Here is a 17,181-nt window from a genome sequence, read left to right as displayed (position 1 = left end):
ATTCCATGAGGCTGAAAATGTTAGTGTTTTATTAAATAAACATTTCTCAGCGATAGAAGGTGTTTAATGTTTTATTAAGTGTCATTTATTTATCCATAAACCTGGTTTTGGGTTTAAATAAAAGCTTTTTCATTCTTATAATAAAATGCATATAAAAAATTATGAAATCGAACTCGAAGGTTATATATCTTTCAATAAAAAGAAAACATTCGACCTCACAGGGATTCGATCTAGCGGTCTTGTAGTGATTGCAGTGCCCCTGGTGGTAACATTTGTCTCTAGTTGATTCTAGCAACGAGCGAAGATAGGAAGTCGAAAGACCAGTTAATCTACCGACTCTGACTACGTCTAGCATGGCGAGCAGAAGACCGGTTTAAACTTCATTTTTTTGTGTTTTTAGTTAAAATTATGATCTATTTTATTAAAATAATGATTATTTAAGCATTTAAAAATAATATTGTAAACAAACAATTTTAATCCAGAAATTATTTAATTATTCAACTTTTTAGCAAGTGGTGTGAAGTGCCTATACAATTGACATATATTTGCATTCATAATAGCTTATCTTCAGGTAGGTTTGTTCTTCCACGGCATCTTCTACCATCAACAGCGTAATACTTTTGTAAATTTTCTAAAAATTAATTTTCCGAACTGCTTTCGAATTTACATAAGCCGTTACTTCTATCGACAAAAGTATGAGGTAGTCCTATCGTCCGATCGTGCGGTAGGAGAGACCACGCTAATTAAAATTAATTATTTAGTGTTATTAAACATCCTATAAATGCTTTAAAATAGATTAATTTGTTTATTTACCTTCGCTGGTAACCCTCGATGTTAAATGTATCCGCAATTTTTTCAACAAATTTCCTGTGAATCAATGTGCGACGTTCACTGCGTCGCGCATTGACTCACGGGATTTGGTAAACGTGCGGGGCAAGGTTAATCAAGGCATATAATAGACAGGTTGAGGCCGAAGTCTTAAATGCGAGAACGTGTACGTCGGACGTTCGGCGCCGCTTTCCTGTAAGCCTAGAAGTTTGACAATGGTGTTTCGAATGTTGAGCATGATTCCACTGACTTTCATTCATTCATTCATTTATTGTTGTACAAATATAGTACAGACCGGCCTCGCATCGAGCATTACCGGTTATACACATTAGATATTACAGTACTCAAGATAAAATTTTGTTACGTGTACAGAAATGATGAAAGCAAATACATATAATAGAAGAAAATAAGTCAATAAATACGTAAAATAAGATAAAAACAGATAAATAAAGAAACAATGCACTTAACTATCCAAACTGACTACCCAAACACCATTGTCAAACTTCTAGCCTTACAGAAAAGCGGCGCCGAACGTCCGAATTACACGTTTTCGCGTTTAAAACTTCGGCCTAAACCTGGCTAATAATTAACTTATTATATGCCTTGTAATTCATTTGTAATGAGAATTTATTGTTAATTTAAATCGTCGCTAGGGCGTCCCTAGTGGGCGATTTAGGCATACCGTTACAACTTACAAATATACAAATATGCAACCAATGGCTTATATATATATATATTCAACATTTACTGGAGCTCTGAGATATATTCAGTAATATCCGGTAGAGACCCCTTTTTTGTTGGCAGCTTGCCAGTATTCATTTGTATCTACAAACACCTCACAATCTCTGTTCCTGTGGTGCGCTCGAATCTTTGGACGTTCTGTACTTCACAACTTGGGTTTTCTGTGTATCTCTGGCAATCTTCAGCATCCTAACACCTGCTCTACAGGATTCCTAAGAAACTCCTTGCTCCTTCGAATCCTTCGTGGCAACGCTATGAATAATGTTCATAGTGTCATGTAGTACAGATTTTCGCGTTGCCATTATCCGCGAGATACACTTTCAGTTCATCCAGTATGGTAAACGCAGCAAGCCTAAGTTCAAACAGAGAGGTCCCTCTGTCACAAGCCATGTTAGCAAAAGAATGGTGTCCTGTTCACTAGGCTAGGCAAAACAAATAGAACACATACACTCACCAAGAAGTTGTTCCTTGTTCTGTTTCACCAGTTTGGTGCAAGTATCCATAAATGAGACACTGAGCACACAAATTTTTCGATGCAGCTAATTATACACGAAGGAGCAAGGAGTTTCTTAGGAATCCTGTAGAGGCAGGTGTTAGGATGCTGAAGAATGCCAGAGATACACAGAAAACCCAAGTTGTGAAGTACAGAACGTCCAAAGATGCAAGCACACCACAAGAACAGAGGACGGCTGTCAGTAAGGGTGAGTGCCGTAACAGGTGGAACCAAACTTGCTTCACTAGTGAAAATACTAGCTCCTTTCACTGTTTGCAACAAGTACAAAGCAAGACACCTGCTTAGCACGGGCAATCGGTGAGAGAAGGTTGGGTCGATTCGTTTGGTAACGAGGACCCTCCAAATTACAAAAAGTAGACAAACGGTGTCCAGCTTCCACACATTCTTCAGGTTCGAAATTCTAACCATGGATAATAATCCTCTCCGTTGGAAAGCTACATTCGTATATCTTGTATACTGGCCACAATCAAGATTCAACAGTTATTGGATATCTCCTGAAACGGACGAATATAAAGCACAAATAAAAACGATAATATACCGGCTTGACACGGACGAATATGAACCACAAACAGAACCGCATCCAAATATAAACGAAGAATTCGCAGATTTTGAATACAATGGATCTGAGGTGTTTGTTGATAGAGATGAATATTGGCAAGACCCTGAATATTTTGGATCTGAGGTGTATGGTGATACAAATGAATGTTGGCAGTATTGGCAGGCTGCCACCAAAGGAATGAATCTATACCGCGATTTAATCAATATATGTCGGAAACAGTAAATGTTGAATGTCTATGTATATATAACCAATTGTTCGCGTATTTGTATACAGTATCTGTAAGTTGTAACGGTATGCCTAAAACGCCCACTAGGGGCGCCCCAGAGATGAGTTTAAGTTAACAATAATTTATTTTTTTTTCTAATAAGAATTTATTATTGATATACATTTGTTATTTATACCATAGAATGGTATAAATAATTATTATATGCCTTGAATAACCTTGCACCGCACGTTTACAACATCTTGTGACATGAGTCGACAATATAATCTATATATATATATAAATGAATGTATGTCCTTCATGCGTTACCACACCGTTTATCCGATTGCCATGACACTTTGGGAAGTTGTTTAATATACTCCCGCGAAGGTTTCTGGCATAGTACGACTGCCATGAAGCTTTGGGAAGTTTTTTAATACACTCCCGCGAAGGTTTCTGGCATAGTACATTTATCCTACGATAAATGGCGTGAGTGTATACGAGCATCATGAGTTCGATCGATTTCAAATTGTGAAGACCATTTTACCTTTCCAAAAAATATCTATATATATGCATTTGTGAACTGTTATTTACGATATTTGTAATAATTTTTGTTTAATCACTTTATTTAAACTTTTTTTTGCTAATTATGTATTCGCTCGAACTTTGTTAAAACCTTAACTGTATCCCGAACAACAACCGAAGTTGTAGAAAGAAATTCACCTATTTTACCGATCTAGGACTCCCTTTTTTCCAAATATTAATATCGACTCAAAATAATTTAAAAAGACAAATTACAATAAAACGGTTTATTATCCAACTATCAGAAATTTCACAACATGCCAAGGAAGAGAGGAAGGAGCAATTAAATAATTAAAATTATNTACCCTGCACTGAGGTGATGTACTGTATGTAATAAACAAGGGAGCAAGCTGAATCCCAACAGGAGCTCAGTACTTCATATATACTAATATATTCTAATGATACAGTAGAGCGTCAATTTTCCGAATCAATTGGGGACTGGGGTTGTCTGGATAACTGATTTACGTATGAAGAAATAGTTTAACGTACTGTATCCGATGTCGAAATTTTTATCCGTTGCGTGTTGCTTTGCGTTGAATTTTTGTCGATGTTAAGCCTAACAAAGACTATTGTATCGTTAAAAATTATTTTTTTTCTTTTGTACAAACAAAATTAATATATTGAAATATATAAAAACAATAAAAATTTATGCTTTAGAAGTTAATTTAATATCAAAAACGTAAAATATTTGAGTAGCTTAAGACATAGCCAAAAATTGCAGCGCCATAGCACTGGCGAAAATTTAAATTTGCCGACTGGAATTCTTTCGGATGATTGACTTTTGGATAATCGACGCTCTACTGTACTGTAATTAAGTAAAAAATATTTTTTAAAATTTAAGTAACTAACCTGGTTTATAACGCTTAAAACAATTGATTTTATATTTAATTTGGTATCTGATTTTATATGATCAATGAAACTTTTATGTAAAAAGGCTGATATCTTCTATTGTCTAATGATTTTCAGATTACTTTTTCTTATCAACTACATGTGGATTTATATTCAGATCGTCATTTGATTTCGTAACTAAAATATAAATTTATAATTTAATCAAACTTTGAAAATAAATTCTGAATTTAAAATAAAGTTACATCGTAATTCCTTAATAATTAAATAGAAAAAAATAATTATTTTATGTATAAGTAAAATAAATTTTAAAATTATTGTATACGAAATCTATTTAATATATAGAAGAGGGTATTCTACTTTAATAACTTGTATAATATTTATACTATACACAGAATATAACAATCACTTATATAAAATGTGTTGTTAAATCATTATAGTTATATTTTTAGAAGAAAATCTATTTTATATTAAAGAAAATTAGAAGAAACAGGTGAATTTTTAAAATTAACACTAGTGTTTGTATATCTATAGTTAGTCATTTGTATATTAAACTTAAGAAAATTGGAATAAAATACCAATACATTGTATAAGAAAGAAGCTTTCAAACATATTGAAAAAAGAGAAAATAAAACACCTTAATTTGTTGCTGAGAAATATAATTGAAAAACAAACGTTTTCAGCCTGATTAACAGGCCATCATCAGGTCCAAAAAACGAAAATGGAACAGATACGTTTTATGTATAAAATACAAATATTTAAATCAAAATTTAGAACAAAAATTTTAAAAATATACAAGAGAAACGGAAGAAAATATAAAAATAACACAAAATAAAATTAAAATATACAAGAGAATATATAAAAATAACACCAAATAAACTAAAAAATAAAAAAAAAAATATAATAAATCTTCCAATAAACTAATTCTAGCCGATCTAAAAACNTACATTGTATAAGAAAGAAGCTTTCAAACATATTGAAAAAAGAGAAAATAAAACACCTTAATTTGTTGCTGAGAAATATAATTGAAAAACAAACGTTTTCAGCCTGATTAACAGGCCATCATCAGGTCCAAAAAACGAAAATGGAACAGATACGTTTTATGTATAAAATACAAATATTTAAATCAAAATTTAGAACAAAAATTTTAAAAATATACAAGAGAAACGGAAGAACATATAAAATTAACACAAAATAAAATAAAAAATATAATAAAGCTTCCAATAAACTAATTCTAGCCGATCTAAAAACTCTTCTCGATATTTTAGTGAACTTTTTAACCATGTACTTCCACGCCGACGACAGGCTCTCAGCATCTCTCGTATTTAAACATCCCTCACGTAGCCTACTTTTATATATTTCAATCTTCTCCGCCGTAATTGATAAAGTGGGGAAGATACAGGTTTTATAATTGTTGCCTTGTCCCATTTTTACCACCGAACCTTGGACTTGCGACATTTGCGACAAAATTGTAGCATCGGATCCTTTTTTTACGTTATATCTATGTTCTTTTAGTCTTACTCCTAAGCTCCTGTTGGTGACTCCGATATAATCTTTCTTAACATCTAGTTGGATGTTCTCATAAGGAACTTTATAGACACTGGTTTTTCTTCTGTTTTTATTCTATCTTTATCATTCCTCAATATCTTATATAAATTTGGGGCTCTTTTTAAAACCAGTTTTCTATTAGCTTGTTTTCCAGCTTGTTTTCCAGCTTGTTTTCTATTAGCAACTTCTTTCATAATACTGTTCAAATTACTATTATATGTAAACTTCAAGCACTTATTGGGAGCGGTATTTAAGCCTTTTCTCTCCTTGTTCCTTTCATATTTTTTTCAGTAATCCTACAACAGTGCTTTTCTTGTAACCTAGGGTCTGGGCTACTTGCAATATCCTATCAATTTCTTTATTCCTGTCACCGATCCTTTCACAATACAAATAAGCTCTTTTTATCAAAGTTTGAAATGCGGCCATTTTATATCGATATGGATCCATGGACTGTGCGGGTATATATAGTGGGGTGTGATTAGGTTTAATATATACGCTGGTGGACAAATGATCTCCCATGAACTTGATATTAATGTCCAAGAAGTGCACATTTAAGGAACTTTTTTGTTCTAATTTTAACCTAAGACCTTCTTTGTTATTATTGATTCTATTCAAAAATTCATGTATCCTGCTATTATTTCTCCATAATATAAAAATGTCATCCATATATCTAATGAAATGTATGATATCTTCCTTAAAATTACATAGAACTCCTCTTTCTAATCTTCTAACTACTAACTCGCAAAAAATTCCAGAGAGGAGACTTCCTATCGGAACATTAACATTATAGATGTTAATGTAAATAAAATTAACTATAGTAATGTGATTTAATTTGTGTAAAGCTGTGGATTTGAGTACATATTTTGTGGAATACTTAACTTATTTTTTTAATTTAAAAAGTCTGTATTATTGAAAAATAATGCATTAATTGCAAAATTTTGGTTTTTATTAATAAATTATTATTTTTAATTAATAAATTGCAATTCGTATTATTTTGAATAAGTGAATGAATAACGTTACTTTTCAATCATCATTCTACAATAATAAACTCATAGACTGGGCAATAAAGATTCTAACTTTTATACATCATTTTCTACCGCATCAATGTATAGAATACATGACAAATTAGAATGAAAATAAAAATGCCTTACCTTTCTTTTGTTTTGCTTCTTGTTAATTTTTTGAGCACAAGAAGTTTCCAAAATGATTCCATGTCTCTTTGGAAAGTGGATTATAAAATTTGATAGTGATACTTACTCCTAGAATAATTTAAGAATTTAATTATTAAGAATAGAAAAGATCAAGATGGTTCATTAACTAATTAAAATTAAATATTAAAATAATTTTCTAATACAAGACATTTATTGTTTCATTGAAAACAATATAAGACGATATACAGTACAAGCGAATATTATTTATGATCTGATAAATTAATTCGATGCTAAGTGGAAACAAACTTAATTATTTTTAATAAAATTTTAAGACTTTTACATTTAATATTCTATAGACAATTATTCAATTTTAATCGCTTATAAATAAAAAAATTTACATTGCCTGCGTTATTCGGGTTTATGTAATTCAACTTTTTCGAAAAATGTCAACATGGAGGGAAAAATAACTCGCAATTTCCGGAAAACATTCTATTCCAAGATGACGTAGGCAATACAAAATGGAACGAATTAGAATCTGTCGAACGTTGCAATGCGTCACGCGTTGCGTTACGAGTTTTACGTCATAAATGTAATATTTCGAGTATTTTAATTGTATTTTTTAAAGGAAAGTTACTTTTTAACAAATTATTTTCCCTCGGATTTGGCAGGATATTTATTAAATGTAAAACTTCGCTAAAAAGAAAATTTATTCAGATTATCGTAATAAAATCACCCAGATGTTACAGAATAAAAACTAATTTTTAATAAAATAAGTGTTAGTATTTATTTTCTCGATTCTAAAGCGCATTTTTTGGACTTTTTTTAATCTTCGTTATTATGGTGCGCATTATAAACCAGCACAAAGTCGACTTAAATGCTACCTCGTTGGCTGTTTGTTCCTCACTCCGCTCGGAAATTCGCGTATATTACGCCTTTGTTATAAACCTTCCCTCTAATTCGGTTTTTGTTTTGAAGTTGTTTGATGGTCCTCTGAATTATAGCAATGCGAATGAACAATGGCAGACAGGTCACCCGTAAAGCTAAGTTTAATTATGGTCACACCTATACTGTGACGAGGTATATATGCAGTGTAGGAATCCGGAAACATTTACATAGTTTTATCTGTATTCGCTTTCAAGTTATACCATATAGATTATATGCAATAAATTTCATTCATAAAGTTAATACAGAACTTTCAAGATTGAGGGTTTTACATTTTTCTAGATGAATCTCATTTACGTTTTTGTGCTTTTAGATTGTTTATTTCTTTTTGTGTATTAACATTTAGGTTAAATATAACATAGTTGGAATTTTCTTAGTAGACACAGTTTGAACAAAATCTTTAAATTGGATTCTGTGGAATTATTTCACATTATCTTTATTAGCATTTTTTCCGACAATGTCTTGACATTTATATTACGACAAATGACTGTGTTTATATACTTGCATTAAACGTAACAACATAAAAGTGATCATAAAAAATCCAGCAACGAGTTGCATAACTTTCCCGGCAACATTTGATGGCGCCATCTGTTACAATATTTTATTAAAAAGAATTTATCTTTTTAATTACTATAAAATGGCAAAAAGCTTGACAATCTCCCTAATACACAAACCTTCCTGCAAAATTTCGGAAATTTTCGACAAAAAGCATAGGAGTTACTAAGCTTCAAATAAACAAATCGTGCCTCATACACGCACACATCCACTAACATCAAAACATACAGATTTTTTTTTATTTTTTTTTTTTTTTTGCATTTCTCGACGTTTCAAGGTTCCCTGAATCCAGAAATGTAAAAATCTTTGGGGGTCATTTTTGGCCGATCGCCATACCTTCCCTTTGTTATATATAACAGCCGAGAAAGTAAAAATGTAATTTAGTTACTTTTTCCTTTATTTATTTTTATGTTTGGCATAATTGTTTATAATATAAAGTATTACATTAGTTCAGGGAAACAAATAGTTCTCACTATCAATTCACGTAAAAAATTTCATTAATATTGCACGACGGCTTTAAAGTGCGTTAATTACGTACGATAGAGTGTTTTAATAAACTACTGTATATAGCTATTCTGACAAAGTAGCATTACAGAGTTTTTGACCCTTTAAATTATAAAACAAAAATTCCCGTCAAAAATACAATGCAAATATTTTTTTATTATAAAGTTAAAAGTAATCAGAAAATGCGAACTTTTAATATAAAGTTATTGCTTGTTTTCATTGTCTATTCACTACAGTTTATGCGCCTATAAAAATTAAGTTCTTGTTTTAGAAATAATTTTAAATAATACGAGTCATAAAATTACAATTAAAAATAATTGATAAAGATTTAGTTTTTTACTAGTATTAAAAATTAAATACAAAGCACCTCCACAGACAAAATTTGCATTTAATTCACGAATCATTTCTCATTAGATTTTACTCCTGGATTTCAATTTTTCATAAAATCTAATGCAACTGTTATTGAGCTTACAAAGAATTTAACATTGACATTTACTCCAGTCAGGAAAAAATTAGTTTGAAATTTTCTTGCAAAACAAGCTGCAATTTTCACAAACTATAGACCTATACATTTCTGGATTTCATCCATCCATTTGTTGTCTGTCCTTCCTTAATCGGAACGGAGTAAGATAGTGAAAGTCGAGACCCGATATGTAAAGCTTAGGAGCAACGTATATAGTTAGGAGCCTGACTAACTATATACGTTATTTCATTTTAAATAATTTCTCCTGAATAAAGTTAGATAGATGACCCGCATGACTCTATTGTTAACGGGAAAAGTATAGTGTACAGTAGAAAACAAGACACTACTAAAATTCAGAACACTGTGACGAAAAATTGCAGCCCTGAAATGTGACTATGTCACAATAAAAATTGCTTGTATTTACTTTTGAATTAAAAATTTAAATATAATTTTTTATTATAAAATTATAATTGATTACGTTTCATGATTTTGTTTTTCTTAATAATTTTTATATGCGAAATTTAAGATATTAATGCACATTTACGCCCACATTTAGAAACGAGCAAAGAAAAATGCAACGAGAAATCACGGTTAATTACTTTTTTAAATGGACTTCGTTTTGTTTCGTTGAATTTTGACTCAATCAATGAAACATCGAAAGATATTACCTATTATCGGAAATTGATTTTCATTTATGTTCAAAAGGGCGCGAATTGTGTAATAATGGCGTGAATTGTAAACTTATTTCCTATAAAATATATATAAAAAGCGGATAAAAAATATTCCATTAGCTTCATAAAAATGAAATCACAGATATTCACATTGGTTTTCATTTTCCAGGTAAGTTGTAAATAAAATAAGAGCTGTAAGTTTTATTTATTAGTTGAACAAATTTATTGACTGCATATAAAATAAGTTCATGTACTTGTATATTCTGAAGATTATATGTTAATTAAATGTTATATATTATATTTTAAATGTATGAAACAAGAAAATGTTTTAAATATGTTTTAATTAAAACTGGCACATCAATTATTGAATAGGTTTTACAAGGAAGAAATTCTTTTGTAATTGAAGATGAAAGTGAAATATCACGTAAGTTTCAGCTTTAATTATTACATAAATAAACTATATGTTGAAGTAAATCCATTTTACAGTAAGTCGAACGGGTCTTTTTTTTTAAAGATTTTAAATAATATTAATATCTTTACATTTTTGATACTGTTATATGTTATTTTTCATTATTGAGTTGGCAGATATAAACTTTAATAATTTACTCAATCGAAATACAGTGGTACCTCAGGATACGAACGCCCCAGCATACGAAATTTTCAGGATATGACATGAAACTCGAACATATTTTTGCTCCACGATACGAACAAAAACTCACCATACGACGTTACATTAGTTCGCAGCGCCATTTTTTATTCACTTCTGTTTATTGGTCTCAGTCCGCGTGTTTGCTTCGTCGTGGAAGGATCTCGCTCGATAAAGGAAATCTTGAGGTATTATCAGAAAGTGACTGATTTTATTGAAAAGAAACATCCCGAAAAGGTTCACACTGGCCGTATTGCTGCTCGGAGTAATGACATTTGCCTAAGTCATTTTAGAAACATTTTAAAAAGTAGGCAAAGCCAAACCTCTTTGGATAGATATTTTACCAAGCGACCTCTATCCAGTGAAAGTGCTGGTGGAAGTGAAGGAAAGAAAGCAAAAAGCAGTAAATAAAAATTTAAAATATATATATATATATAAAACAACACTAATTTTTTTATCTTTCCTAAGTTATTTTTAAGTTATCGTTACATTATGTTATGTAAGTTAAGTTTTAGTATCATTTCCCTTCTCCCTCTCTTCCGCCACCAGTTTACACTTCCACTGTCGTCTATACTCAAAGGTAAAGCGCAAATAAAACTACATTTATTTTATCAATTATTATTCTATTATGGTTATTTATACAATTACAATTACAAAACGCATTTTTCAGTGTTTTTCTTACTAAAGTTATTTTTTTTTCAATGTACTACTTAGCTTTAATTTGAGTGTGTTTTTCGTGTGGAATGAATTATTTGGTTTTACATGTAATCGTATGGGGAAAAATGATTCACCTTACGACATTTTCATGATACGATCTGTTTCGAAACGGATTAATTTCGTAACCTGAGGTACCACTGTATCAATGTAATGCCTAATCTTGTGTGCTGATCGTTTGAGGTAACGATCTTTAAAAATATAAACTAAGCCTTCAAAAATTAATTTTGATAATCAGAAGAAGGCGTATTAACAGTTTATCTTTAATTTCTATAGCAGACAGACACGCATGTTGATCTATCAAAGAAATCGAAAACGCTTGAAATTTAAAACATTTTTCTTTGCTTGTACATTAATTACAATAGTTTAGTTCCATTTATTACATTTTAATTGACAAATTTAATTATTGAAGGTATAGTAACGATTAATTTATTTAAATAACTTCGAAGAGAAAACTCTTTATGAATTATTCTTCATTATATTTCTGTATTTAAAAAATCAAGCTGTTTACAATGTTATTAAGGCATGATTAGAATTTCGTCTTGTAAAAGCAATTAGACTTAAATTGAATAAATACAAAATATATACAATTAAATAAAATAGATTTGAATTTTCCTTGATATTGAATGGAGCGTAAGTTGAGCGCTGCATAAATCAAAAATGATCAAATTGTCTATGATCAAAGTTTAAAGCAACTACACGAGCAATGAATATGATTTTTTGCAAATATATACAACTGGCAAGACCGATGTCGTGATGAAGCCAGAATTTTGAAATTCCGTCTGAGAGCTGAGATATTCGAGGTCAAATTTCTCCAAGTAAAGTCTTTGGGCCGATTGCAAGATGCGAATAGAGTTTCCAATTGCTTTATACTTACATTAATCTCTATGATAACTTTTTATTTTAGATTCAGATCAGTTTTAAACCTTTTCTAAAGCACAACTTTGGTTTTGTACGCCGCGGAGCTCAGTTTTATTTTCCTAGAAGATACCCTGTTTTAGAGGCACTCGAAAATTTTATAGACGATTTTCTTAGATAAAACTAGATTAGATATGACATGTCATTTCATATCATATTATTATTCTATATTCAAAATTATAAAATGATATTTATAGTTTTATATTAATAACTAATTTAGAGTATTAAATATTTTAGCTGAAACAGTTTATCCACTCATTCATCATATGCCAATGAATAAAGGAGATACTTCTTATGCAGCACACGAAAAATTGATCATCATTAAAACTCTAAAAACTACATTTTACGTGGAATTGTTACCAAATTATGAGTTGATATCTGAAAATATCAAAGATGTGAACTTTCGAAATCACACAGCTAATCCATGCCTATTTCAAGGAAGAATCTTATCCCATAAAGGAGGAATTGCGGCCATCTCTACTTGCCATGGTGAAGGAAGGCTGGTAAGAATTGATATTAATGTATATTATTAATAGCGTTAAATGAATTCGAAAGCAAACACTTCTAAGAAAACTAGTTTATAGAAAAAAGTTATGAAAAAAATACATTAAATGAATTCAATAATGATTGAAGACTTTGAGTGTGTTTTGCCAGAATTCCAGATTTTGACATTTTGAGTACTTCGTACTGCTAGAAATTTTGGCATAAAGTCGGTCTATTTGAAAATCAAATTAAATATAATAAAAAATGATATTCAACTGATATTATAAATAATATCAATTGAATATCACTTTTTATTATAATGATTTTTAATACAAACCATTATCGAATTTCCTTCAACATTTCAATTTAAAAGAAAGAATTAAATTCGTTGATATTTTTCTAGCATGGGATTTTGATGATACCAGAAGAAAATTACTTTATTAAACCACATTCTTCGACTGAAATGAATTTTGAATTTTCATTAAATAACAAGATTAGTTTTCCTCATACTTTATCGAAGTCTTCGCAAACTTTCGCGAAATTTTGCGGCACTCGTGACGCAGGTAATATTTTATAATTACAGTATTTTATTACATTTCTCTAAAATTAATATTTTATCCATATTACAGATTTTACTTTTTCTAAACGAGAAAATAAGAGTACAAAAAGTGAAATGTCAAACGAACATCTTAAAAGAACATCAAGTAAAATCCCTACAATTGAAGCTGCTGTTTTTATAGATCATGTATTAGAAGATCGATATAATAATTTATCGTTAAATTCTTTTCATGTTGTTCTAAGTATTTTAAATCAGGTAAAAATAAATTTTCAATGTTTTAAACTGCTGTTTTAAATGAATGAAAATAACAAAAGAAAGTATATTTAATAGGTTCAACTGATATTCAAGTATAGAAGTTTATCGATACCACTTAATTTTGTGCTTATCAGATATGGAATAATAAAACACCAAACGGTAAATATTTTCATAATAAATGTATATCAATCATTTAAACAAAATTTATTTAATGCGAAATTTTATATTTTCTATAGTCTAATACAAAATACGGATTCATATTTATTCGTTTAGATTTATATTTAACTTTCAATATTTTAAGGGGACTGTCAAAAATGGTAACTATTATTTGCATGAATTTTGTAACTGGCAAAGAATATTGAAAAAGAAAGAAATGAAGTGGGATATTGCAATTCTTTTAACTGGGTAAGTAAATATTTTCAAATATTTACTTACCCAGTTAATATTTACTTTCAAATATTTACTTATTTTAACTGGGTAAGTAAATATTTTCAAATTACTTTGCTATGTTTATTGTACATGAAAATGAAGTAACAGTGAAATATTGGTTTAGTTTTATAATATAACTAAAAACTATGAGTATAATATTCAATGACAATAAATGAGCATGAAAGCTTTTGTGTTTATTAAAGTACCAATTTAATAGGCCTTATTCATTTTAAGAGTGAATAGTTAAGTTTAATTACTCAATTTACTTTATTTATATTACTATTAAGTTCCGATCTGTAAACAGTCATCTATCGGGCTGCAATTTAAACCTATAAATTCCGACTGTCATCGTCCTTCTTTAACCGAGAACAGAATTAGATAGATGAAAGTCGAGACCAGATATGGAAGCGTCGGAGCAGGAGGCTCCTATTAACTATATACGAACTTCCGATGCAAACCGGAAGTCATGTTATTTTAATTCAAAATTTTCTCCTGAAAGGAGTTAGATAGATGACCGGCATGACTCTACTCTAACAGAAAAAGTATAATGTACAGGGGTAAGCACTAATAATTTGAGGTGGAGAGCATACATTTTAAATTAACTAAATAAAAAATATGATTAGAATTTGCATCCCGATATTGTGGCGATGTCACAATATATATTTGCTTGGTATTTTTCTCTATTTCTCATGTCTTTACGGGCGTTTATTTTATGGTATTAACATCTTCGATGAACTAATAACTAGTATAATATATGCAATGATGTAATACTTTTTATTTACTTACGTATATGTGATTTGAACAGCAAGCATTTCATAGGTACTGTACGTGTTACGAAAGAAATAATTTTTGTTGCTATCATTGATATATTTTAAGAACAAAAAATACTTTGACGATCTTTTTCCTAAAGTTAACAGGGACATTTACTTGTGAATAAAATATATCAATGACAGTAACAAAAATTCTTTCTTTCGCAACACATACCTGTGAAATGCTTGCTGTTCAAATCACATATAAGTAACTAAATAAAAATATAACATCATCTATACCAGGGGTGGCCAACCTGCGGCTCGCGAGCCACATGTGGCTCTTTGAAGGATTATTTGTGACTCTCAATAGATGTACCCGAGTTCTTTTTTTTCATTTTTGTGTTATTATATTTTAAAAAATTATTATCGTTCCGTATGTGTTTCAAAATGTCTTTTAAATTACTAACAACAAATATGAAAGACTAAGTGCAACGTTGTAACAAATTTCATTTCCGTCCAAGTTAAGAATGATATGACTCATTGAAAACTGCGCGAACGAACATAAACAGTAGCGTAATTGTCCGTTATCGACTGACTCCAGACTGATTTTAAATTTGTAAACTGTCATTGCAACGGACAGTTGACATTGTGCTCTNAAGTAAATAAATAAACTAAATAACTTATAAAATAATTTTAATAATTTTAAAATATTTTCAATGTATACTTTTAGAATATTTGCTATTTATTATCGTGTTTGGCCCCAAATGGAGAGAAAAACTCCACTCATCCTGCATTAGACGGAAGCCAGTGCCACACTAATAAGGTAATCACCAATAAAAAGTTTTATATATCGATTTTTGACTAAAAGAACGCATTATAAGACATTTTTAATAGAATTAATTTTTGGTTATTTTAAATTATTAATGACGATAGAATGTCACGAACAAACAAAATTAACGATTTTCACATAAAACAACTTCATTAAAAATTTAACAAAAATATTTCAACAGGTCAACTAACGTCATATTTTTGCTTCCATATTATTTGATTACAGTAATTTAGGCCCAATATGAAATATTTCTGTGAAGTTATTGTTTTTTATGGGTGTACAAATATAAATAAAAAAGACTACATATTATATCGAACTTGGTGCATAAAAGATAAATATTGAACTTTTACGATTGAAAAATTCATAATTTTAGGAACATCCAAATCAAAGACTTGAGACTCAGTCGTGCGCTACATTACATTACTTCTCAGTGTAGAGAGATAATCACTTCTGTAGCAATGAGACAAATTAAAGATTTTTTCTTAATATGTGGGAGTCAATTAATTATCAAAACGACGTTTAAATCAAAGAAAAAGTTCTGAGTTATCAAACACCAAAATAAAACGTATGATCTTCATAAGGATTTTCAAAGATTTCTTCATTTGTCTTATTCTACCAGCAGTTTTTCTATCTTTTTCTTTATTATTTAAGTCGTTCTACTCTGGCTATAGGGCTGTAATGTTTTAGTTGGCAAATCTTATTTACACAGTGTATATACATGATGTTTGTGTTTACTTTGGTTTAATAAGTAATAATAATAAGAATAAGAATAAGAAGAAGAAGAAGAAGAAAATTTATAATATTTAAAATCAGTTTTCTTAAAATAGTACGTAAGTGATTTTCTAATAGTATATTATTTCCTAGGTATGTTATCAAGGAAGCTGTATACCAAAAAGAAAATTTCCTCGAAGATATCCTTAAACAGCTAAATTTAGCAGAAATATATATGAATTTTGATATTTTTAAGCTTAATATGGGATTTTAATTTTTCGATTTCATCGATGCTCGAACGTATAATGCTGTTACAAAGTTTAAACAAAAAATAATAATAATAAATAGAAACAATGGTTTTGCTTATAAATACAATGCATGGAAAATCGTTTTAAAAATATGTTTAGTTTTTAATGCTTGATGTAATAATATTTAACAATTTTTGTAATAAAAGCAAAAGTACATTTTTCTATTAATATATCAAAGTTTCAGTTATATTTTCTTTATAACCTTGTCTACAAAGTATACTAGTATAGTTAATAATGATCTTAAATAATTTAAATAGAAAAGTGGAAGTTGAAAATTGGAAAATGTTGAATTGTTAATGTCAAAGTATGTAATTTTTTAATTTTTGAGAGAAAAATGCTTTTATAATAACAAAAATAACGTCTAAACAGATAAAACTATTAAATGAAATGAACGTGAATATTATTCGACGGTCAAACTTAACAAAACATAAAACATTATATTATGGTCAGTTGAAAGTGAAAATCTAACACAGT

General features: G+C 29.6%; 2 protein-coding genes across 5 annotated transcripts in view; one reads left to right on the top strand and one right to left on the bottom strand.

Moving 5' to 3' along the window:
- LOC111618872 (A disintegrin and metalloproteinase with thrombospondin motifs 7-like) overlaps positions 1 to 7,509 on the bottom strand; it is a 17,035-nt gene extending 9,526 nt beyond the window's left edge. For 2 of the 4 annotated variants that reach the window (XM_023360490.1, XM_023360489.1), the window contains exons 1-3: positions 7,370 to 7,509; positions 6,972 to 7,079; positions 4,276 to 4,452 (exon numbers count right to left, since the gene is read on the bottom strand). The gene's annotated coding sequence lies outside the window, so the exon portion shown is untranslated. Of the gene's footprint in view, positions 1 to 4,275; positions 4,453 to 5,272; positions 5,316 to 6,971; positions 7,080 to 7,369 lie in introns of those variants that run through there. The other 2 variants (XM_023360491.1, XM_023360492.1) reach the window with 2 other exon arrangements.
- Positions 7,510 to 10,187: 2,678 nt separating this feature from the next.
- On the top strand, positions 10,188 to 14,090 carry LOC111618882 (disintegrin and metalloproteinase domain-containing protein 7-like). Its single transcript, XM_023360506.1, has 7 exons — positions 10,188 to 10,275; positions 10,479 to 10,530; positions 12,622 to 12,887; positions 13,271 to 13,430; positions 13,497 to 13,681; positions 13,757 to 13,840; positions 13,983 to 14,090. The coding sequence occupies exons 1-7, from the start codon at positions 10,237 to 10,239 to the stop codon at positions 14,088 to 14,090; spliced, it is 894 nt and encodes a 297-aa protein (XP_023216274.1). The 5' UTR covers positions 10,188 to 10,236.
- The last annotated feature ends 3,091 nt before the right edge of the window (positions 14,091 to 17,181 follow it).

The sequence above is a fragment of the Centruroides sculpturatus genome, unplaced genomic scaffold (assembly GCF_000671375.1).
Source record: "Centruroides sculpturatus isolate CEXI.00-Female unplaced genomic scaffold, Cexi_2.0 scaffold149, whole genome shotgun sequence".
NCBI lineage: Eukaryota > Metazoa > Arthropoda > Arachnida > Scorpiones > Buthidae > Centruroides > Centruroides sculpturatus.
This window is presented reverse-complemented; position numbering and strand designations above follow the sequence as displayed.

Bases quoted from the DNA above. Each gene is read 5' to 3' on its own strand.
- LOC111618882 (XM_023360506.1), top strand. From the start codon at position 10,237: ATGAAATCACAGATATTCACATTGGTTTTCATTTTCCAG. The intron at 12,888-13,270 runs GTAAGAATTGAT...ATATTTTTCTAG, and splicing joins GCCATGGTGAAGGAAGGCTG to CATGGGATTTTGATGATACC. The intron at 13,682-13,756 runs GTAAAAATAAAT...TATATTTAATAG, and splicing joins TTCTAAGTATTTTAAATCAG to GTTCAACTGATATTCAAGTA.